At 43.0% G+C, this 23,678-nt stretch overlaps 1 protein-coding gene across 1 annotated transcript; it reads left to right on the top strand.

The window, feature by feature from the left end:
• Positions 1-439: 439 nt before the first annotated feature.
• On the top strand, positions 440-23,484 carry Cdk7 (cyclin dependent kinase 7). Its single transcript, XM_051182854.1, has 12 exons — positions 440-565; positions 775-834; positions 5,347-5,380; positions 6,375-6,442; positions 8,331-8,399; positions 10,557-10,667; positions 12,526-12,644; positions 16,167-16,266; positions 18,125-18,211; positions 21,424-21,573; positions 22,646-22,793; positions 23,286-23,484. Exons 1-12 carry the CDS (start codon positions 500-502, stop codon positions 23,312-23,314), a joined length of 1,041 nt encoding a protein of 346 aa, XP_051038811.1. The 5' UTR covers positions 440-499; the 3' UTR covers positions 23,315-23,484.
• Positions 23,485-23,678: the final 194 nt, after the last annotated feature.

The raw sequence follows: 23,678 nt of genomic DNA, 5'->3' as shown, positions 1-23,678 counted from the left end.
TTAGTTTTGATTTTATAGAAGGCCAAAGTCCTACTCCATAACATATCGTTCAGCAGGGCTGAGTTTTGCTTCCCTGGGCCTGTTTCTTCACTGATTAACCTTTAAGCACTTGGCTCTCCTTGGAAGGAGCGGTTTGGCGTCCACAGCGGATGAGGCGGCAGGACAAGGCAAAGCAAGACTCCGCCGTCTAAACTCCGCGTCAGAACGCTGATCTGTCCTTGCAAGCAAATCCAAGTCAAAAACACAAACAAAGCCAACAGTAACAAACTGACAGCCATCTAAGGCGCGTCGCTTCCGGCCTCAGCAGCGGGCGGAGGGTACAGCTCCTAGCCGGGTTCCGCTTCCGCAGGGCTGGCCCCGCCCACGGCGGAAGCGTGGGGGGCGTGGGCGGGGCCAGTGGGCCGCGAGCGTCGGGGGGCACGGAAGTAGCTGTTGGGAGGTTGAAATTCCTGCGGGGTGGAGGCCTGGGCTTTCTGCCGGGGTCTGGCCTCTCACTCGCATGGCCGTGGACGTGAAGTCTCGAGCGAAGCGCTATGAGAAGCTGGACTTCCTCGGGGAGGGCCAGGTGAGGCCGTGGTCGCGCTCGCACACCCTGGTCGGCCGAGGCTGGCGCCCGAGCTCCCCGCTCCCTGCTGGGCAGGGGCCGCCCGGCCACGGCCAGCCGGGCCGCCCGGGGGAGAGGCGAGGCCAGCCGGGCCGCCCGGGGGAGAGGCGAGGCCAGCCGGGCCGCCCGCAAAGCCCCTCTCACGAGTTTGTCACTGTTTCCCCCTCCAGTTCGCCACGGTCTATAAGGCCAGAGATAAGAACACCAACCAGATCGTCGCCATTAAGAAAGTGAGTTGACCTTTTTGCTTTGTTTTTTTTTTTTTTTACGTTGCTTTCGCCCCGGGCTTTGTGTCTCGCTTGCCACGTAGCCCTCGCTGGCACCGAGCTCGCTATTGCAGACTCAGCCGGCCTCGAACGTGCTGCTGGCCTCCCGCTTCTGCCCGGCCTGCGAGTGTTGGGTTTGGAGGCGGGTGCCACCACGCCAGGCAGCTCTTGCAGAAAAAATTACTTGGGCCTGATATATTGTCACTTGATTGGTGGGGTCTTTGATGAGACAGTCTTGCCGTGTGGTCCAGGTTGGTCTCCAGCTCGAGGACATCCCCCTGCCTCTGCCTCCCGAGTACTGGGATTGCAGACATGCGCTACGTTTGGCTTCGGTTGTTTGTTTGTTTTTTCGAGACAGGGTTTCTCTGGGACTAGCTCTTGTAGATCAGGCTGGCTGCGAACTCACAGAGATCCGCCTGCCTGTCTGCCTCCCGAGTGCTGGGATGAAAGGCGTGCGCCACCACGCTTGGTTTTAATATGCTTGGCTTCGTTTTAGTATGCACGGTCACACTCTGATGGTAGGAGTTACACGATTTCTAGAGACAGTAATATTTGTTAGTGTCTTGTGTTTCAAGATGGAACTCGAGCTGAACCAGTTTTTGTGCAAACAATATAAACCAGAACTGTTTTGCTCCGTAGAATTGGTTGTTGGGCAAGGAGGCAGGTAACACCATTTCCTCAATTCTTTTGGATGCCATGGTCTTTCCAGGCCACAGGTTGTTACATCTCTGTTATGTGTACAGAAAGGATTTCATTGGTTTTAACGTGGATGTAGGGCACTTTCTAAAATGAGTGCAGTGATGTTTAAACTTGAATTCGTCGACACTTCTGACCTGGCTCCTGTGTGCCAGACACTTGACTTACTTTCCCGCGTCGAACCTTACAGCCTGTAAAACAGGTAAAGGTGTTCTTGTTTCCCCCTTGAGGTGCCTGAGGCTGGCCAGATGACTTCCAGATCACACTGCCAGTAATTGCTGAGGCTGGGGTTAGAGCGCAGCTGTTGGCTGCTCTTTCTCATACTTGGGAAATCTGTAGCCATCTTAGGGTGAGTCTGATTTTCCTCACACAACGCAGGGCCTGTTGGTGTCACCGGCCTCCATATTCCTGTGCTACTTTGGACGCTCTGTCCTTTGTAAACTCTTTCCTCCCTTGAAGTGTGACTGATCAGGGTTCCATCTTCACCCCCCCCCCCCATCTTCACTCATCAGTGCCTGGCTTGTTGGCTTCCTTTCAGGTATCTTCGGCTATTATTGTCTTTGTTTTGAGAAATTATTTTTGTATGAATAATTCCCAGTGAGGTGTCTGTGGAACTTGGACAACTGTGGAGCTGGTTCTTGTTCTCTTTCCACCTTGTAGGTTCCAGGGATTGGATTTTGGCTTGGCGGCAAGCGCCTTCACACAGTGAGCCATCTTGCTGACCCGTTTTGTTTTGTTTTGTTTTGTTTTGTTTTGTTTACTTCTCGTATTCTTGGTTTCCAGATTGTGCTTTGTGGTGTACTGCCGTATTTCACTAAACTCTTAATTCTCTTAGCTGGGTTTGGTAGTTGCCGCCTGTAATCCCAGATGTTCCAAAGGTTGAGGCGGGAGGATCGTGGCAGTGCTCCCGGCACTGCGGAGGGAGAGACAGGCAAATCCCCAAAGCCAGCTCCGTGGATATCATGCACGCACACACACACAAAATTCAATACCTGCCTGGGCTAAAGAATGCCTTTCAAGGCCAGCATAGGCACCATAGTAAGACCGTGTCTGAAAGTAAAAAAAGCTAAAAGAGGCCTGGGCTCATTGGCAGAGTATGTGCCTTGTTTATGTCAGGCCCACTGCTTTGGAAAACAAACACCAGCAGCAAAACACCAGAGATCCTGAATGTCTCTTTTCTTGAGGCAGGAGCTCTGGCCCAGGTGGTCTAGGTTGGCCTGGTACTCATCCTATATCCCAGGCTTCTGCTTCGGCCTCTCAAGATAGCTTACTGGGGGGAGCCAGTCCCCAGCATTCCATCCTAACCCAGTTGATGTCTTTGTCATCTTCAGTTCCTACCCCAGCCACACTAACCTCTGTATTCCTGTGGACATGTTAAGTTTGTTTTAGTCCCGGGTTCATTGTGTTTTCCTCTAGAGCTCGGTGTGGTTGAATTTTTTAAAAAGATTTTTTATTTATTATGCATATAGTGTTCTGCTGGCATGTCATAAGAGGCACCAGATCTCATTATAGATGGTTCTGAGAATTGGTTTTCTGGGAATTGAACTCAAATCCTCTGGAAGAGCAGCTAGTGCTCTTAACCTCTGAACCTATCTCCAGCCCCATGAGATAGTATTATTTAGGCTTCTCCTCCACCAGAGGTCCTTCTCTGTTAATTGCAGCAAAACAGATGATTCCACTTTCCTTTCCTGTTCTTTGCATTTTTCATTCTCTGTCATCTTCGTGTCATTATCATAATCTGTAATTCTTCCATCTGAATTCATTGTTCACTCTAATAAATAATTCACATTGTAACTGGACTGTGATGAGCACATTATAGACATTTGTTTATTATATGTTTATTATGTTTGTGGTGTTTTGCCTGTGTGTTTGTACATATATATATATATATATATATATATGCCAGAAAAATGCCTTATCCCCTGAGACTGGTGTTACAGATGGTTGTGAGGGGCCATGTGGGCACTGGGAGTCAAAACGAGGTCCTCTGGAAGAGCAGCCAGTGCTCTTCACCACCGAGCCTTATTACCTGTCCTGACTTAGCTGGATACAGTGGAGTGTGTTCTCAGGAGGCAGGTAGGATCATCGAATCTAGGAGTTCAATCCAGCCTGGGCAAACAGTGCACACTCTGTCGAATACGAAACCTTAGTTGACTAGTAGTCTTTCCACATGGTTGACATAACTGGGTTTTGTAATTGTAAGTAACTGCTTTGTACAAGACTAAACAAACTTCCTAACATAGTGTGTTATGCTTAGTGTTAACTGTTTCTTACATACATTTTGTAAGTTTGCTTTGTGAAAAATATAGGATTATAGGACATATTACCAACTATATATGTTATTTTTTTTCTTCCAAGTATACTAAATTGAAGTAATTTTAGGGAAACAAATTACAATACCCTTAGTTATCCGGTATGTATGTAACTTGAAAAGATGAAAGGAGATCTGGGTATGGTAATTAACGAAGGTAATCCTAGCATTTCAGAGGCTAAGCTGAGGATTTGAAAGTTAGGGCCAACCTGGACTACATACAGCAAGACCCTTTCTCAAAAACAAAGCAAAACAAAAACTTAAACTAAAAGAAAGGGCGGTGGTGCATGGTACAGCCTTAATTCCAGCACTTGGGAGGCAGAGGTAGGCACATTAATGTGAATTTGATGCCGGCCATCTTCAGAACAAGGTCCAGGGTGGCCAGGGCTACACAGAGAAACCCTGACTCTTAAAAAAAAAAAAAAAAAAAAAAAAAAAAAAAAAAAAAAGGAAGGAAGGAAGAAGAGTCTGGAATGTAAAGGAGACAATTTGTGTGTGTTTACATCCATCACAGCATGCCCTGAAGGCCAGAGAACTACTTGTAGGAGTTCTTCCCTTCCACATTGTGGGTTCAGGGGGTTAACATTGGGATGTAGAGTTAGCAGATGAGCCGTGTTGAGTTCAGTTATTTTTATGTGTGGTTCAGAAACTTAAAGTAGATGCTTGATTCATTTTGGTTCTGCTGTGCAGGAGCTCAAACCCTGCCTTGCATGTGTGACTCATTAGCTCCTGAGCAGTACCTTCAGCTTTCGGATTTCCAGTTCTCCTGATGTGCATATTGCTACATATTTTACTGTGGCTAGTTTTTTTAAGCCGGAGTCTAGAGCTCAGTGTGTAAACCTGGGTAACCTCAAACTCAAGAGAAGTGCTGGGATTAAAGGAATGCACTCCTAGTCCCAGCTGTTTTGATTTGAGGCAGAATCTTGCTGTGTAGCCCAGGCCTGGCCTCCCAGGTATTCACCATGTCAGTCCTGCTTGCGGCTAAATTTTTGTGCTTATAGATTATATATTAATACACCATGATTCTTGTTCGTTTGGTTTTATTTCTAGAATTTTTGTTACTGTGTATCAGTGCTTTGCTTTGCTTCCTGTGTACGCCTGGTTCCATCCAAGGTCAGAAGTGAGCATGAGACTCCACTGGCACTGGTAGTTGTGAGCTGCTCTGTGGGGCTGGGAATTGAACCTAGATCCTTTGGAAGCAGTCAGTGTTCTCAACCCCTGAACCCTCTTCATCCCCCTATTTTTATTTTTGCTTTATTTTATTTTTAAATTATTATATATACATAAGGTCTGCCTCCAAGTATGCCTACACTCCAAAAGAGGGCGCCAGATCTCATCATAGATGGTTGGGAGCAACCTTGTGGCTGCTGGGAGCAGCCAGTGCTCCTGACCCCTGAGCTACCTCTCCAGCCCTCCCTTCACACATTATTAATGGATGTCTTTCGGTCTCCCCCTCCTTTCTCTCCCAGATCAAACTTGGACACAGGTCAGAAGCTAAAGATGGTAAGTATCAATTATAATTTGATAAAACGGGAGCTGTGTTTATTCTGATCTGAGGAAAATGTCAGTGAGAGCTAATAATAATTCTATAGCATTATCACAGTGTCTCTAGAACAGTGGTTATCAACCTGTGGGTCTCAACCCCTTTGTCGATCAAACATCTCTGTCAAATCTCTGTCACAGGGTTGCGTATCCCATCTGTCCCACATATCAGATATTTACATTGTGATTCATAACAGCAGGAAAATTACAGATATGAGCTAGCAATGAAAATAAATTTATTGTTGGGGTCACCACCTCCACATGAATATAGCATTAGGAAGGTGGAGAAATACTGGCCTAGAGAGTAAAGAAACAGCATTTAAGCATTGCAAGGATTCAGATTATGTAAATGGACGGCAGTGAGCTTGTTGGGCTCTTGTCTGGATGTCCTTGGTACTGTTTTGGTTGTTGTAAGTTATTACCTTTTGATTTCTGGTTTTCTAATTGCTTTGGAGAATTTAAGGATACATCTTCACGGAAGAACATAAATTTCCTATAGAATGGCACATTGGGAAAAGATTTACTTCTTATTCTCAAGCCTCTTAGAGTGTCAGGCCCTGTTTAGCCATCAAATACTTATGAAAAAGTCATAATTTTGATTTTGATCCTTTGTATTGAAAAAAGGGTATCCTTAGTGCTAATTGGCTGTTATCATATATAGTCTTCCTCTGATGTTTGTTGGATAAGAGAAAAGCCCCTATACTTGTCTGCATATGTTATTGTAGTGATTTTCAGAATGATACATAATATAGAAATAAGTACTTTCTTCACCATTTTTTCATAGACATGTTAAGCCACTTTAAAACAATGTGAGAAAAAACTTTCTCGTACAGGTAGTAAAAATTGTTAATTTTTGTGTGTGAAATGTTTATTTCCTGTAATGACATTTCCTAAAAAATACATTTATTAAAGGTTGGAAGTTTCAGAATTATTTTTTTGCGTTTTTCCCCCATAGGTATAAATAGAACAGCCTTAAGAGAGATAAAATTGTTACAGGAGCTAAGTCATCCAAACATAATTGGTGTGAGTATGATCTAAGTTGCTTGCTTTTGGGTTAAAAGTAGCACCTTGCTTTGAAATACTTCTTTTTGCCTCCATAAGGGCTAGAATGTGTTGTTTGAATTTTTATAGGCTATCCAATTGAAAACGTTTGTGGTGTAGTAGTGCCTGCCTCGGACAGTCACACATTCAGTGGATGGCAGATGCTATTTAGAAGATACTTTTTTCTTATTTTGTTTTGTTTGGTGGGGTTTTGTGTAGTATACCCTTGAACTCATGGGGTCAGGTGATTCTTCTGTCTTGCCGCCTAAGTAAATAGTGCGGTAGGGCATCCACCAGACAAGACCGCTTGGGTATGGGTTTAAGTCAGTAGAAAGTCTTCCAGCTGGTGACTACACAGAGTGTTTGGGAGCCCAGTGTAGCACCAAGTCTGTCAAGGTTAGTACATTTTCGCAGAACTATGAACTTCGATGGGTTAGGCTTTTGTTTTTATTTTGGCAGGTGGTACTGTATGTATGCTGAGTTTTATGACCTGAATGGTACTTTCATCATGGAGTTAGTTGTGCTAAGGTGTGGGGGCCCTGTTACATGCAGTTTTTACTATAATTGTTGTACTGTAACTGCAAGTGTATATCACTGTACCCAGCAACAATTTTCTTTAGCATTTGCTTAGAAATTTTTTTGTTTTCTTTGAGACAAGGTTTCTCTGTAGATCTTTCTGTCCTGGAAGTCACTCTGTAGCTTCAGACTCAGAGATTTGTCTGCCTCTGCCTCCTGAGTGCTGGATTAAAGGCGTGCACCACCATGCATGGCAAAAACTTTCAAAAATTAAGAATGTTTTTCTTTTCTCATACTTTGTGTACATGTGTGTTTTCACATTTTTTTCCTATGTCTGTATTTGGAGGCTTGAGGTTCATATAGGATATCATTTTCTATTACTTTTTCATCTTATTCACCAAGGCAGAGTCTCAGTCAAAACCAGAGCTCAGTGATATGGGTAGTTTTGCTTGTTAACTTGCTCTGGGGAACTCCTGTCTTGACCTTCTGATGCTGTATTGCAGTCACACCTTCCTGCCTGGTGTTTACATGGTTTCTAAAAGCTCACCTCTGCTCCAGTCCTCATACTTGTATGGCAGGGGCTTTAACTGCTAAACTCTATCCCCAATCCCAGGAATTTTTTAAAACTAGAAACAAAGTTGAAATTTACTTGCTTTTTGTTTTTGGTTTTTTTGAGAAAGGGTTTCTCTGTGTAACAGACCTGGCTGTCCTGGAACTTGCTTTGTAGAACAGGCTGACCTCAAATTCACTGAGATCTACCAGCCTCTGCCTCCCAAGTGCTGGGGTTAAAGGCATGTGCCACCACCACCAGGGCTATGAAGTTTTCATTATTTATTCAAATACTCTGGAGGTTTGAATATTTTATTGAGTTTGTTAAATAAAGTTTAATGTTTTTGTGCCTGAGAAAACTTAACTCCTGTTGAAAAATGGGGCAATTGTTATAGTTAATAAAAGGACTTTCAGTTTTACCTGAAATTACCAACAGTTTAAAATTTTAAGCCAGGTAGCACACATTTTCTATTATAATTCCCTTAGAAGTAGAAGCAGGAGGGTTATGAATTCAGGCCAGCCTGAACTACATAGCAAATTCTAAATCAGCCTGAATTACATAGTGGTATCTGGTCTTCAAAGTCCAAAGATTGGGGGTGCGGGGGACGGGAATGACAATGACATGGACATGTGTCTTTGTGATAGAACACTTGCCTAGCATGCTCAAAGTCCTGGGTTTACCAGTACTATGAGGGGGGTTGGGAGTGGGAAAGCAAACAAATTGTTTTTTAAAATTACTTCACTAACAGTAAATTCCAACATTAAGTAGAGAACGACAATTTAACTGCTTTGCTTTGCTTTACAGCTCCTAGATGCATTTGGACATAAATCTAACATCAGCCTTGTCTTTGATTTCATGGAAACTGACCTGGAGGTAAGATTAAGCTACCTAGAGACTTTCCCCACTTAATGAGGATGGACCCTGCATGTTTTTCTGTTTAAGAGGATACTGACAAAGAATTGCTTTCTTTTGCAGAAGTCAAAAAGATCTCTGCTTTCTTTATATTTGGTTGTATTTCTGGTTATTAAGTACAGAGATTTAGATTTTTAAAAGTCTCATGCTAGTCATTAATTGAATCTTGGAAAAAGTGACAATCTTTTCCAAGAATTTAAAACAATTAGAATTCTCAGACATTGCTGGTTTGAATGTGGTAGTATTATTTATTACAGTAACTTTGAAAAATAGAACAATTTGTTATAAAATTAAAGACACATTTACTAGCAGATCAAAGGTAGAAGGGATTTTTGTGACACAGCATTAACTAGTAAAAGAAATTTCACTAAGTATGCATACTGGTGACTATGCTATATCTTATTATAGGTCTTAGCATCAGTACCACTAATTGACCAGTATTATATTATGTATAATAACATCAGTAAAATTGCAGTCACTAGTAATAATAATGTAATAAAATCAACTGATGTTTGCTATTTATCTGAGAGAGAAACATTGCCAACGCAGAAATTCCTTGGTGTATGGATTTCACTAAAGTTGGAAACAGCTAAAATGTGCTTCATCTGGTAGATTTTTAAACAGATTAGTTGCCCATCCAAGAAAATAGTGCCCAGGAATAGATAGGAAGCAATAAGTCTAACAATGAACTGATGGAGGCAGAGCTTACAGATGGATATGGACTCAGTCCTTTAACCATGAGCATACATTTTCACTTTCCTTTCCCAGGCAATCCCGAGCCTGATAGTCTTAGTCTAATTACACCTGCAAGGAAATGGTTGGTTCCCTTTGATTTACCACAATTACTCGTGTTTCTGTGGGGGGGGGTTGGTTTTTGTTTTTGTGTTTGTGTATCCTTGGCCGTCCTGGGCCTCCTGAGTGGGACTAAAGGCGTACACCACTGCCCTTGGACATTATTTGGGTTTTTGAGAATGGTATTAGGTTTTAGGTCATGTGTCTGTTTTTAAGCAGACTCTTCTCGGCCAAGAGGCTACAGTGTGGAGGTCTCAGGTAGAGGTTAGGTCAATCTTACTTTCATCATGAGACCTGAGCTGGAATGAAGTGATTTCCCAAAGTAATACTGAATGTGCTTGTCAGAAGGGGTAAGCAAAACTCAGACATTCAGTACCCCCCCCCCTTTTAATATTTGCTTATTTTATGTGCATCCATGTTTGCCTGCATTTGTGTCTGTGTGAGGCTGTCAGATCCCCTGGAATGGGAGTTATAGTTGTGAGCTGCCTTGTGGGAATTGAACCCAGGTCCTCTGGAAGAGCAGTCAATGCTCTTAATAGCTGAGCTGTCTTTGCAGCCTTCACATTTAGTGCTTCTAAGCCAGAGTTATAGGATATACATACACAGTTGCTTTCTCCTGAAATCAATGGTGCCTTTTTGTTTTTTGAGATGGGGTTTCTCTGTATAACAGCCCTGACTGTCCTGGACCTCCATCTGTAGACAAGGCTGGCCTCAAACTCACAGAGATCCACTTACCTGGGGGGAGATGCCATTCTGTAAATGTGTTTCTCTTATTGGTTAATGAATAAAGCATTGTTGGCCTATAGGAAGGCAAGATAGGCCGGACTAGGAGACAAGGGGAATTCTGGGAGAGGTAGTAAAGAGGAGTCAAGAGGTGTGTCAAGAGAAGAATAAGAGACCCTCCCTCCCTCTCTTCTTCTCCCTCCCTCCCTCCCTCTCCATGTGGAAACACCTAGATTGATAGAAATGAGTTAGTTAATAGCTAAGACAGAGCTAGCCAATAAGAAGCTCTAGCCATTAGCTGACAGCTTTATAACTGTTTAATAGAGTCTCTGTGTGCTGTTTTGCGCTGATGGTGGCTTGGGACCAGGCTGTCAGGAGAATGCCTCCCCTGCTGCAACTGAAGGCATGCTCCCCCACTCCCTGGCTCAAGGGTACTTTTTAACCACCTGACTTTGGAAATTCATGGGATGCCTTCTAAAGGACAGCTGGATAATCTCTCATAGAAATACTTGTGTATGGATACATTCATTTTCAATCTATATATTTTATTTGTTAGAGTTCACTTGGGATAATGAAACATACCTGTATGTTGACTGTCTATAGGTTATAATAAAGGATAATAGTCTTGTGTTGACACCATCCCACATTAAAGCCTACATGTTGATGACTCTTCAGGGATTAGAATATTTACATCAGCATTGGATTCTACACAGGGTAAGTTTTCTGTAACATCCATGCATCCACGAGAGGTCTTGGTTTGGTTCTGGAATGGCCCTGGATTGCCAGGTTCTTGTGTCTTTGACTCCTGATTGCTGGTATTGTGGGTGTGTTTTACTACACCTGACTTTAATGTCGCTGCTTATGTTTGATTAAACCTTTTATCCTTAGTTTGGGTTTTTATTTTATGTATTTTAAATGCATGGACCTATGTGTGTGAGTGTAGGTGTATAACTGTAGGTGGGCGTGTACTGTAGTCTGTATGTGCACCTGTGTGTGTGTGTGTGAGTGTGTGTGTGTATAACTGTATGTGGGCGTGTACTGTAGTGTGTATGTGCACTTGTGTGTGTGTGAGTGTGTGTATAACTGTAGGTGGGCGTGTACTGTAGTGTGTATGTGCACCTGTGTGTGTGTGAGTGTAGGTGTATAACTGTATGTGCACCTGTGTGTGTGTGTGAGTGTAGGTGTATAACTGTAGGTGTGTGTGAGTGTAGGTGTATAACTGTATGTGCACCTGTGTGTGTGTGAGTGTGTGTATAACTGTAGGTGGGTGTGTACTGTAGTCTGTATGTGCACCTGTGTGTGTGTGAGTGTAGGTGTATAACTGTAGGTGTGTGTGTGTGTGAGTGTAGGTGTATAACTGTATGTGCACCTGTGTGTGTGTGAGTGTGTGTATAACTGTAGGTGGGCGTGTACTGTAGTGTGTATGTGGAAGTCAGTTGACAACTCTGAGCAGTGAGTTTTCTCCTGCCACTTTACTGCTGAACCATCTTGCCAGCGCAGTTGGTGGCTTTTGTTTTGAAGATAGGGTCCTCCCCTGTAGCCTGGTGTCTTAGGGTCTTTGCTGCTGTGAACACACACCATAACCATAGCAGTTCTTATAAGGAAAACATTTAATTGGGGTGGCTCACTTAACAGTTTCAGAGGTTCAGTCCATTATCATCATGGCAGGGAGCATGCCAGCATGAGGCAGACACGGTACTGGCTAGATCTTGATCAGAAGGCAACAGGAACTGTGCTGTATGTTACAGTAAGCAAAGCTTGAGCAAAACAGACTTCAGAGCCCACCCCACAGTGACATACTTCCTGCAGCAAGACCACACCTCTTGGTAATGCCGCTCCCTTTGGAGCAATTTTCTTTCAAACTACCACACTTTGGCTGCCTGTGTATTTGTCTTAAGTCTCCTGATGTGCTGAGATTACCATTATGCGCCCATAATGCCTAGCTTATTTTCTTGTTTTGTTTTGTTTTCCCCTCCATTTTGCTTTTTCAATACAGGGTCTGTGTAGCTCTGGCTTTCCTGGAACTCATTTTGTAGACCAAGTTGGTTCTGCTTCTTGAGTGCTGGGATTAAAAATTTGTGCCACACTTGGCTTTGTTTTCTGTGTTTTAAAGTTAAGCTAACTAGAGACATAACTCAGTTGGTAAGAGCATTCCTAAAATATATAAAGTCCTGTGTTCTGATCCTCAACACCATATTTGCCACATAAACTTCATTCCAGCACTCTGGGAGCAGGGGTAGAATCATCAGAGATTCAGACTTGTCCTTTTTGACTACATAGTGAATCCAAAGCCAGCATGGGCTACGTAAGACTGGATGGATGGATGGATGGATGGATGGATGGATGGATGGATGGATGGATGGATGGATTTAGGTAAGTAGGTAGGTAGGTAGGTAGGAGGGTGGATAAGCTAACTAAATGTATCATTTATTATGTTTTCCTCTAGTCCTGCATAATTTTGTCTGGGCTGCATAAGACTATTTCAAATAAATAGGCTAGCTGAATGTATCATTATGTTGTTTTTCTCTAATCCTGCTTGATTTTTTTTTTTTTTTTTGGATAACCGATACAGGATCTGAAACCCAATAACTTGTTGTTAGATGAGAATGGAGTTCTGAAGCTGGCAGATTTTGGCCTGGCTAAATCATTTGGAAGTCCCAATAGGGCTTACACGCATCAAGTTGTGACCAGGTGAGAATACCTTAAGAAAATGAGAGTTCGTGTGTTAGGCTTTCATCACAAGTGAGGTCGGCTAGCTACCCTGAAATACCTTTGCAGAACTCAGGAGTGAGTCACTGTTGGTGTTGTCTCAAACACAGCCCTTTAATGTTAAGTGTACTTTCCACAGTTTAAAAAAAAAAAAAAAATGCACAACTCTTTCTAATTACCTCAGTCCTCAGACATATTTTTGCTGAGCTAGTGATTAACTGAGCTACGTCTTGAATCTTCCAGTAACTTTTTTAACTCAAAAAATTGTAAATGTGGCACTTGGGAGGCAGAGGTAGGCTGATTTCTTGAGTTTAAGGGCAGTCTGGTCTACAGAGTGAGTTCTAGGATAGCCAGGGCTACACAGAGAAACCCTGTCTTGAAAAACAAAACAAATTCAAGTTGACAGGCTTGCATTGTAAGCACTTTTACCTGATGTGCCATTTCACTGGTTCACTTTTTTTTTTTAAATATGATTTGGATATCTAACACAGGATTTGGGCTTACTAGGTAAATGTGTACTCTTTTGCATATGTAGGAGATGGGTCACCTGTGTGTATGGAGGCCAAAGCAGAACTTCTCAAGTGTGGCTCCTTGGTAGTTGTGTGTGTGTGTTCACATATGTGGGTGTATGTGTTTGCAGACCAAAGTTGCTATCAAGTGTCTTCAGTCTCTCTCCACCTTACATATTGAGGCAGAATCTCTGTGTTAGACCTAGAACTTGCTGATTTGGCCAATTTAACTGCCTAGGTTGCTCTGAACTCCCCTTTCTCCATTTCCCTGTGCACAGCTGACCCACCAGCGTTGCCTGCCATTTTCATGGATACTGGGGATCCAGATTTCTATTCTAGGGCTTGTGTAGCCAACACTTTACCCACTGAGCCATCTCCCCAGCCTTCCACTTTGGTTTTTGAGATGGGGTCTCTCTGATTAGCCCAGGTTTGGTGGCCAGTGAACCCCAGGGATCTTCTTATCTCTACCTCCCAGCCTTGGAATTAAATGCATGTAGTACCATGACTAGCCTTTTTGCATGTGTGCTGGGATCAACTTCAGGCCTTAATGTTTGTGTGGGATGTGTGCTGAAAACTGAGCCATCTTTCCCACTCCCAGAAGTGCTTTACATCTTAGCTACACACTGTAAGTTGATAATAATTCATTCTGCCTTTGCATTTTAATTAGATAAGCTACTTCAATGGCCTGCTATTTTAATATTATTGGCCCTGTGTTTTATTATATTTATCAATACGGATCCTATAGTCTCTGTGTGAATATAAATTCTCTGTGCATAACACTTGCATTTTATAGTATAAAAAAATTGTGGCTTTTGTTCATACTTTTGATGCGTCAACACAAAAAGAATCACACTAAGTTGGGACTGCAGATTTTATAATTTGCATCATGATGGCTTTGTTTGTTTGTTTGTTTTAATTTCATTTGAAACAGTCTGGTATGACCATTGGCTGGCCCCAACACTCTGTATACCTAACTCCTCACCTACTTCTACACTGTTTGAATGATAGGTTGTGTCATCACATCTGGCCTATGATTATTGTTTTTGTTTGATTGATTGGTTGGTGTTTTTGATACAGGGTTTCTCTGTGTAACCCTAGCTATCCTGGAACTTCCTCTCTGTAGGCAAGGTTGACCTCATACTCAAGAGATTCACCTGCTTGTGCCAACCAAGAGCTAGGACTACAGTTACACACCATCAGGCTTGGCCTGCATTTGTTAATTCCTAAGAGTTTTCAAGGATCTGAGAAAATTTCAGAATCTTCCATCAATTATTTTGTCACTTTCACAAAAATTTATGAGTATCAGTTACCTGACCCTTCCCCCCCAAGTAAGAAGTAGTGGCTTATGAGTGTTGGGAAGATTTCAGCAGTTGGATTACCAGAGTGGTGAAGTTGACAAAACAGTGGTAGGAATAGAAACCCCGATTTTAAAGGTTATGGGGCCCTTTTCTTGGCAGCTCCTAGGCTGTGTCAAGAGGAAGCTGACTATCTACTTTCTAGCTACTGTTGTCAGAACCGCATTGAAGTGGATGATGAAGGAAACATACTTGTTATGAGAAGTGCATGGCCACAGGAGTAGCTGTTGATGCTCTGGGTGAAGAGTGGAGGGTTGTGTGGTCATTCAGTGATGGGAACAACAGAAAAGATTCTTCCATGAAACAAGGTATCACAGTGCACAGCAGAGTGCACCTGCTGTTGAGTAAGGGCAGGTCTGTTTGAGGATACTTTGTGGGTGCCAGTCCCAGTGTTTCTAACTTGGCTTATTGTAAAAATAAAGCAAGGGTGGGGTGGGGGTGGTATTCCTTGACTTGAAGAATAGATACTACTATGCCTCTGAGGTAGCTCTGAAAGAGCTAGCAGATTCTGAAAACTTTTTAGTCTCTCTGAAGATGACTTGTTTGGAAGCCCTTAAATAGTTCAGGAACAGATGGCCAGTCGACATGGTCTGTCCTCACTGAGAGTTTGCGTCTAAGTCTCAGTCCTCTCAGATCTTTTCTCTTTCTTTTTTTCCTGAGACAGGGTTTCTCTGTCAAGTCTTGGCTGTCCTGGAACTTGAGCTGTAGACCAGGCTGGCCTTGAACTCAGAAATCTGCCTGCCTGCCTCCAGTGCTGGGATTAAAGGCATGTGCTACCATGACCTGTCTTCAAAAATCAGTCTTTAATCTTAATGGGTAAATGATCAAGACTTCTTAAAAAATTAATAAAGAGAGTTTAGGGGTCAGACACTGTCACACTTGAAATTCCAGCACTTCAAATGCAGAGACAGAAGGATCAAGAATTCAGAGTGTGGCCTGGAAAGATGGCTCAGTGGTTAAAAACATTGGCTGCTCTTCCAGAGGACCAGGGTTCAATTCCCAGGAGCCACATGGTGGGTCACAGCCATCTATAGTGGTATTGTGGGATCTGATACCCTCTTCTGGTTTAAAGATGTACATGTATATGGAGTACTTACACTTAATTAAATCTTAAAAAAAATAATAATAATTTAAGGTGTGCCTTAACTCTAGTGATCTGCAGACTAGCTTGGACTGCTTAAGATCCTGTCCAGTCCTGTCTCCCCTCTCCCCCCCAAAAAAAAGAAATTTAGAGAGGAGTTGGACACAGGTGGATTTTAGAGAAGTGATATGCTAGCATGTTAATGGGAAAAATCTAGTAGAAAGCAAAGAATTTATTAGGGAAGAGTGGAGAGTTTCAGGAATAGTGTTGAGAACTGGTAGATCAGGTTGCTTCGGGACTCATGGTGAGTGGTTGGTTCTAAACACAGAGACCGTTCATCTTTTATTTATTAGTCTTGCTGGGCATGGCAGCACACCCCTTTAATTCCCACCACAGGAGGAGCAGAGGCAGATGATCTCTGTGAGTCCAAGAACCACCTGGTCTACACAGTTCCAGGATAGCTAAAGCTACTTAGTGAGACCCTGTCTCAAAAAAATAAAAAAATGTAGCCTTAATAATTGATTTCTCATATGACATTATTTCATTTCCCCCCCCCCAGATGGTACCGGGCCCCTGAGTTATTATTTGGAGCTAGGATGTATGGTGTGGGTGTGGACATGTGGGCTGTCGGCTGTATATTAGCAGAGTTGCTTCTACGGGTAAGTCCTAAGTTCATGTATATCCTTAAGTATGGTTGATAAAGTTCTCATAATTAATCATAATCCTACAGCAAGAAATTGATAAGCAAAGTCAGTTTGTTAGATAAAAGTTTCAACAGGTATGATGGCACATCTTATAATCCTAGCATGTGGGAGGCTGAGGCAGGCGGACCAAGGTGAGTGCAAGACTAGACTGGATTACATAGTCCAATTCTGTCTCACGAAACAGAGCCTCAGCGACTTGGGTGGAAGAAGCAGAAGAATTAAAGAGTTTGAGGCCAGTTGTATAGTTGTGCATGCTGTGACAGGTGGGTTGATTTTGGCTGGCAGCCTGAGGGTACCGTCCATCGTGGCAGAGAAGTCACGGCACTGGAAGCTAGAGACGCTCTTTGTCCCATCCCCTCTGCAGTCAGGGAGCAGAGAGGTGAGTGCTGGTGCTCTGCTCCCTTTTTAGTCCAGCATTACCTTTACAACGGTACCACCCGTGTTAGGATGGGTCCTCCCTCTTTGTTAACACAGTTTAGAAATGTGAGTGCTGCAGCTCAGATGGAAAGGTGTCCTGGCACTCAGGAGCCAAGGAATACCACAAAGTCACCATAAGCATAGCAGCTTACAGCCTTGCTTCAGGGAAAGGGTTCCCAGGGAGTTGTTACAGCTCTTGCTCAGCCCACCTCCCCAACTCTGCTTTGGGTGACAGTTGATATATTGTTATAGTCGGTCTCCTCTTGGTCTAAGTATCACACCACACAACAATCCTTATTCAAGAGATTGACTGGGAAGGCAGAATCCAGAAGAGAGGCTGCCTGAGGGTTAGAAGCAGCAGCAAACTGAACAGGGCACGGGGTTGGGGGAGAGAGCTTTCCAGGGTGGCTTGAGATTGGTGGATTTGTGTGCCCTGATTCTGGGGCAAGATCAGGAATTGGTGGGGTTTAAAGTCCTGGTCCTGGGGTGAAGTCAGGGTCAGATGTTCTTTTTTTCTTGACTCTTTCGCCCTATAAGAAATTCCTTATAGTTATACTCAAAGGCTTGTTTTCTTAGTGATTCTACATTCCACCAGGAGAACAAATTAACTATTACAGAGGCTGGGAAAGGATCTCTGTTGATAAAATGTTTTCTGCACACATATATGAGACATTTCCGAATTCTTCCTGCTAGAGCTTGTACCAACTCTGGGCCCAGTTAGAAAACAAAGTACACACATTAGTTTGTTCCAGGAAGAAGGTGTTGTGGTTTATACCTGTAATCCCAGCACTTGGGAGGCTGAGGCAGGAAGAATCACCTTGAGCTTGAAGTTAGCCTGTGTTACAGAGTGAGACTGGTCCACCCAATCCCTTTTCCTCACAGCTTATAGTGGATGTGGGCAATGAAGGGTTGGCTAATAAGTGAACTAATCCCATGATTGTCAGATGTAAGCAATAGTCACTGTTTCCCACCACTGAGATCACCCAGGAAAGAAGTCCAGGGATGGAGTCTAGACCCTGTTCAAAGGCACAGCTGAGAATTGGATGGCAGCAAAGTTGTTTTGGGTCTCTTCTGGTAAATCTGCTTTTGGGGTGCTGAACTGATGACTCAGCACCTGGTACATGAAAGCTCACAATTACCTGTAGCTACTTCAAGGGAATTTAATAGTCTCTTCTAGCCTCTGAGGGTACTAGGAATGAACATGGTACATAGATATACATACAAATAATACCCTTATACATAGGAAATAGTAAAATGAGTTTTTAATAATCTGATGGATAGACTATGTTGGAATTTTGCTTTGGGGTGCTGAGGGAAGCTCTTCAGAAAGTATCTGTTTGGTGAATGATGCGAATTCCCAAAGAATCAATAAAGCCTTAAAATGTCTTACTTGCAGGTTCCTTTTTTGCCTGGAGATTCAGACCTTGATCAGCTGACAAGAATATTTGAAACATTGGGTACACCAACTGAAGAGCAGTGGCCGGTAAGCCTTTACGATTCGGTAAAGTTTGTTTGCTGTATCTGGCTAATGGAGGAAGAAATTGAGTAATTAATTAGTGCTAAAAGACCAAGGCTTTTCCCGTACTGGATAAGTGCTCTGTCACTGAACTAATTTAAAAAGCATCCTCATTGGTGAGCATGGTGGCATTTGTTTATAGTCCGGAGGCAGGAAGAACTTTGGGAATTCCAGGCCATCCTGGTTAACAGTGAATTCCAGGTCAGCCTGAGCTCTATACTGAGATCCTGTCTCAAAAAAAATAAATAAGTAAAAATAAATTACCCTCATTGTAAAACTGCAGATGGCTGTGCGTTGATGGTGCACGCCTTTAATTTCAGCACTCAGGAGGCAGAAGCAGGCAGATCTCTGTGAGTTTGAGGCCAGCCTGGGCTACAGAGCATTCAGGGCAGCCTCCAAAGCTACAGAGAAACCCTGTCTCCAAAATAAATAAATAAACAAACAAAAAACCGCAAATGACAAAGAAAGGAAGTATACAAGGAAAATGTTACAATTGTGACCTACCCACCATCTTCCAGGTGTGTAGTCTGTCCTTAACCCCAGAATCTGTCCCAGGTTAGTCACGGCCTCCAGCTGATGTAAAGCTGCCCTAGCAGTGCACACTTAGAAACTTGTAATAGAATTGCATTTTCTTTCATTCCTTCATTCTTTAATAAAAAGTGAGGGATGGGATGTAGCCAATGGAAGACTATTTACTGTTAACATGTTCAAGGCCCCCAGCCCATTAAAAGCACTTCAAGAAACAGTAGCAGGATTGCTCCGTTTAATCTTGTGTTTTTCCACCATTTGGCCCCAGGTTTCTTACTACTCAACTCTGGCTGGCCTGGGACTTAACTACAGAGATCCATCTACCCATGTTTGTCTAGTGCTGGGATTAAAATTTTGTGCCACTCTGCTGTACTACTTTTTTTTAGTGGCTGAATAAGACTCTACTTTATGGACATTTATGTTAGTTACCCATTATCTGGGTAAACTAGCTATATTTATTGGATTAGTAGCACAATTTAAATATTTCTGCCTTTTTTTTTTTTTTTTTTTTTTTTTTGTTTTTTTTTTTGTTTGTTTGTTTGTTTTGGTTTTGGTTTGTCTTTTGAGACAGGGTTTCTCTGCATTGCCCAGGCTAGCCTTGAACTCACAGAGATCTATCTGCCTCTGCCTCTAATGCTGGGATTAAGGGCATGCACCACCACTGCCTGTTTTTTATGATCATTTTATCCCAATATCAGTTATGATTTACCTCTCAAGTCCTAACAACTAGAGAATGAGACAAGAGAATTGCTTGCGCTCAAGAGCTTGAAGTCAGTCTGGGCAAGTTCCATCTCTTTTCCAGAAAAAGAAAAAGATACTGATTGTACATTACTAAATTACATATTACATTTTAGTAATCTGCTATCAGGCTAGGTGTAAAGTTTCACACCTTTAATCCCAGCACTCAGAGGCAGAGTTAGGAGGATCTCTGAGTTTGAAGCCAGCTTAGTCTATATAGCAAGCTCCAGGACAGCCAGGATAACAAAGACTGTCCCTGATAAAAAAACAACTGGGATCAGCAGTTAGTTCTTCAGTGACATGATCCTGAGAGCGGGAACCAGGGGATGGAAAACAAAGAAGATGGGAAAGTTTGGGGTCAGGAGGGCTTACACAGGTTGACTCATGCAGGCAAGTTTATTAAGTTTGCCATTGCCAGGCGGTGGTGGGACTCTCCTTTAATTCCAGCACTGGGGAGTGGAGGGGGATTAGCGGCAGGCAGATCTCTGTGAGCCTGGTTTACAGAGTGAGTTCTAGAACTGGATCCAAACCTACACCGAGAAACCCTGTTTCAAAAAAAAAAAAAAAGTAAAATAGTTCACCTATGTAAAGCTTGTGGGGGGGGGTGGAGTTGGACAGAGTCAGCAGGAAGCCATTAGACAATGGGACAAAATCAGCAGGTAACTGTCAATCTGTGTTGATTGAAGAACACAGGATATCTCAAGTGCTTTCCATACTGAGTGTTTGTTTAGAGGGTTAAAATCAGGTTCCCAGGAACTGAAGCCCAGGATGGACTTTGCCAAGTCTGCCCCTGTATCCTTTCGTCAGGGCCTCTGAGAAAGCCTTGCGTTCACCTGGCTTCCACTAACAGTAGCAACAGCCTGTCCCCTCTCACTCAGATTCTTTGGTTTTTGGTTTTTTATTGTTGTTGTTTATTTTGGTTTTTCCAGACAAGGTTTGTTTGAGTAGGGTTGGCTTTCCTAGAACTAGCTCTGCAGAGCAAGCTAGCCTCAGATTCGCAGATCCGCCTGCCTCTGCCTCCAGTGCTGAGATTAAAGGCTGTGCCACCCCTGCCTGGCACTTCTCGGAATCTTGAGGTTAAAGAACTGTCGACTCTTTGTTCCCATTGTAGCCCCAGGTTCTGAGGAGCAAATAGATGTTAGAAAAGCAAATTTGGGGAGGCTGTGGATACGCCTTAGTGGTTAAGGGTGCTTACTGCCCAAGCATGAGAGCCTGAATTTGATATCCAGCAACCATGCAAAAACACAAACAAAGTTTGTGTAACTGTACTGCTGTCGGGACACGCTAGAGATCCGGGGATCCCTGGGGTTTGCTGGCCTCCAGTCTAATCTAGGTTCAGTTGGAGACCTTGTCTCCTCAGCTCCAGACACACATGTACCACATACATTCTTGTACCCCTCCCTCACCAAAGAAGATAGGAAGTGAACGGTTACAACAGGACTCTTAGCGGCTTCTTAAAACTGTGACATAACTAAGACTAAAATTCATATCTCAGTGATTTATTTTTTGCCATTTTTTCCCTCAAAATTACTTTAGCTAACTTACCTTTACCTCCCTGCATAATTATAAGTATTGTGGGATTTGTTTGTTTGTATATTTGTTTAATTTTGTTTTTTCTACAGAGGGTATCTCTGTAGTGCTGGCTGTCCTGGAACTCACTTTGTAGACCAGGCTGCCTCAAACTCACAGAGATCTGCCTGTCTCTGCTTCCCATACACTGGGACTAAGGGTATATGCCTCCACACTTGGCTAAGTATTGTGTTTTCTGTTCTAGTATTTACATATTCTTTTGTTTTTCCCCTTGACTAGTTTTCTTGGGAGTTTCTACAGACTGTTTGACAAGGCGCATTTTGTTTCTCTTTCCCTTTTCCGTGTCTCTGAATGCTTTACTTACCTTTGAATTGTATTTGCAGGACATGTGTAGTCTCCCGGACTATGTGACATTTAAGAGTTTCCCAGGGTTCCCACTGCAGCACATCTTCATTGCAGCGGGGGACGACTTGCTGGAACTCATCCAGGGCTTGTTCCTGTTTAACCCGTGTACGAGAGTCACAGCCTCACAGGTACTTACACCAGGGAGCCTGAGGGCCAACAGTCAGATGTCTGAAATTTTCTAACATCCTTTAAGTACCGGGAACCCGTATATCTGAAGGATATATATTTGTGTCCTTTCCCAAAAGCTATAAACACTGTCTAGGCTAGTATTAAATTTTACATGTAAGAAATTTATACTTGCTTAGGGGTTTTGTGTGTGTGTATGTTTTCACTCAAACTGCTGTATTTCAAATGAGCTTTTTTTATTTGTTTGTTTGTTTGTTTATTATTGAGATAGGGTTTCTCTGTTTATCCCTCCCTGGCTGTCTTAAAACAAACTCTGTAGACAAGGCTGGCCTCTAGAGACCTGCCCGCCTCTGCCTCTACTGGGGTTAAAGGTGTTGCCACTCACCACTGCTCATCTTGCTTTTGGGGTCGGGGGAGGAAGTATGAAGATGGGTGGTTACAGAGTAACTAGGAGGAGTTGGGAAGGGAAATGACTCTGGCTGTTGGATGGCACTAGTATATTGCAAACAGAGTTAGTTGGCAAGCTTGTTATTTGAGAAGAAACCACTTTTACAAATTTTGTAAATTCTGGAATATTATTCTTTAGTGGTTAATAGAAACCTTGGATAGGCCCAAGTAAACTTTCATACATTTGCAGTGGATTATAGTATTTGTAATTCATTGGTTCTAGTACAGTCTGTGCCATTGTGGAAATATTAGAAGGGAGTGAGCCCCCTCCTTTAGTAACAGCATCAGCCAGTTGTAGGATGCTAGGTTTTTATTTGTAGTAGTTCTAACCATATACTTGATGTTGGTTCTTTGTTTGTAGACATGGGGTATTTACATACTGTTTTCAATGCTGTCAACAATTTGGGGTAGATTTTCCTGTATACAGCACAAACATTAAAACGTTGCTTTTGATCTGGGCATGGTGTGGTGCATGCCTCTCATCCCAGCACTCAGAACAAGCAGGACAGGAGGGCTACAAGGGCCAGGCCAGCCTCATCTGCACCAGCCAGTGCTACACAGTTAGGCCTTGTCTACAATAAAAACAAAAGGGTAAGACATTACTTCTGATTTCTTTTCTTTGAAAAGGCATTGAAGACTAAGTACTTCAGTAATCGTCCAGGGCCGACACCTGGATGCCAACTTCCAAGGCCAAACTGTCCTGCAGAAGCCCTAAAAGAACAGGCAAATCCAGCCGTGGCTACAAAAAGAAAACGAACAGAGGCCTTAGAACAAGGTAAAGAGCCCATTGGTAACAAACAGAAAAGAATGAATGACATCAGAAAGCTCTAAATGGCTCGTGTATAGCTAGTGACTGGAAGCCAGTTAAGAAAATGGAGCTATGGAGCTGTTTAAGTTACGTGCTATCGAGGGCACTTCAGGTACTTTTGAGTAGATCTGAGTTGTGAGTGCTCTGGTGTGTGCCTTCTTCCCCTCACCCCACCCCGTTCACCCTGTTTATTTTCCTGTGAATATGTGCTGTGTATGGAGGCCAGTAGAGGGCATCAGATCCCGGGACTGGGGTTCCAGCAGCCTTGTCCTGTTCTGCGGCTGCTGGCAGTGAACCCAGGTCCTCTGGGAGAGCAGTGTGTGCTCTTCACAGTTGAGCCAGTCCTGCAGCCCTCTCTCCAGCGGTTCCGAAGCGCGCTCTGTTAGTGTTTGACAAGTCCTGTAAGTCAGCAATGGTGTTGGAACGCAGTGAGTGACAACCTCTTTGTTTTGCTTTCAGGAATATTGCCCAAGAAGCTAATTTTTTAGTTTACAGCGAACAATGGACAGTGTTTCACCATGAAAGAAATAATCCGAAAGGCAAATAACGGAAAAAATAGGAAGCATTAAATGCTATAGAAGAGAACTTGTAAATATTCAACACATGTAAAATATATAAAAGTATGGGTTATTTTTATTAAATGTATTTTAAAATAAAATATGTGTGATTTATGACAAAAGTACAAAAATAGGTTCAGTTCTCTGAATGTAGTTCACCGTACATTAGGAGAACCTTAATATGTAATTGCTGGTTACTTTGCAGCTCTGGATGACAGACCACCTCAAGTTCATTAGGAATAGTATTTAAAACAGAAAAATACTGTTAGCAGTTTTGCTAGTACTGAACACCACT

The sequence above is a fragment of the Phodopus roborovskii genome, unplaced genomic scaffold, assembly GCF_943737965.1.
Source record: "Phodopus roborovskii unplaced genomic scaffold, PHOROB, whole genome shotgun sequence".
In the NCBI taxonomy this organism is placed as follows: domain Eukaryota; kingdom Metazoa; phylum Chordata; class Mammalia; order Rodentia; family Cricetidae; genus Phodopus; species Phodopus roborovskii.
The sequence above is the reverse complement of the archived record's forward strand: the minus strand, read 5'-3'. Positions and strand labels throughout refer to the sequence as shown.

Coding starts and splice junctions, on each gene's coding strand:
- Cdk7 (XM_051182854.1), top strand. CDS start 500: ATGGCCGTGGACGTGAAGTCTCGAGCGAAGCGCTATGAGAAGCTGGAC. Junction 10,668..12,525: donor AGCATTGGATTCTACACAGG/GTAAGTTTTCTG, acceptor TAACCGATACAG/GATCTGAAACCCAATAACTT. Junction 22,794..23,285: donor AACAGAGGCCTTAGAACAAG/GTAAAGAGCCCA, acceptor TTTTGCTTTCAG/GAATATTGCCCAAGAAGCTA.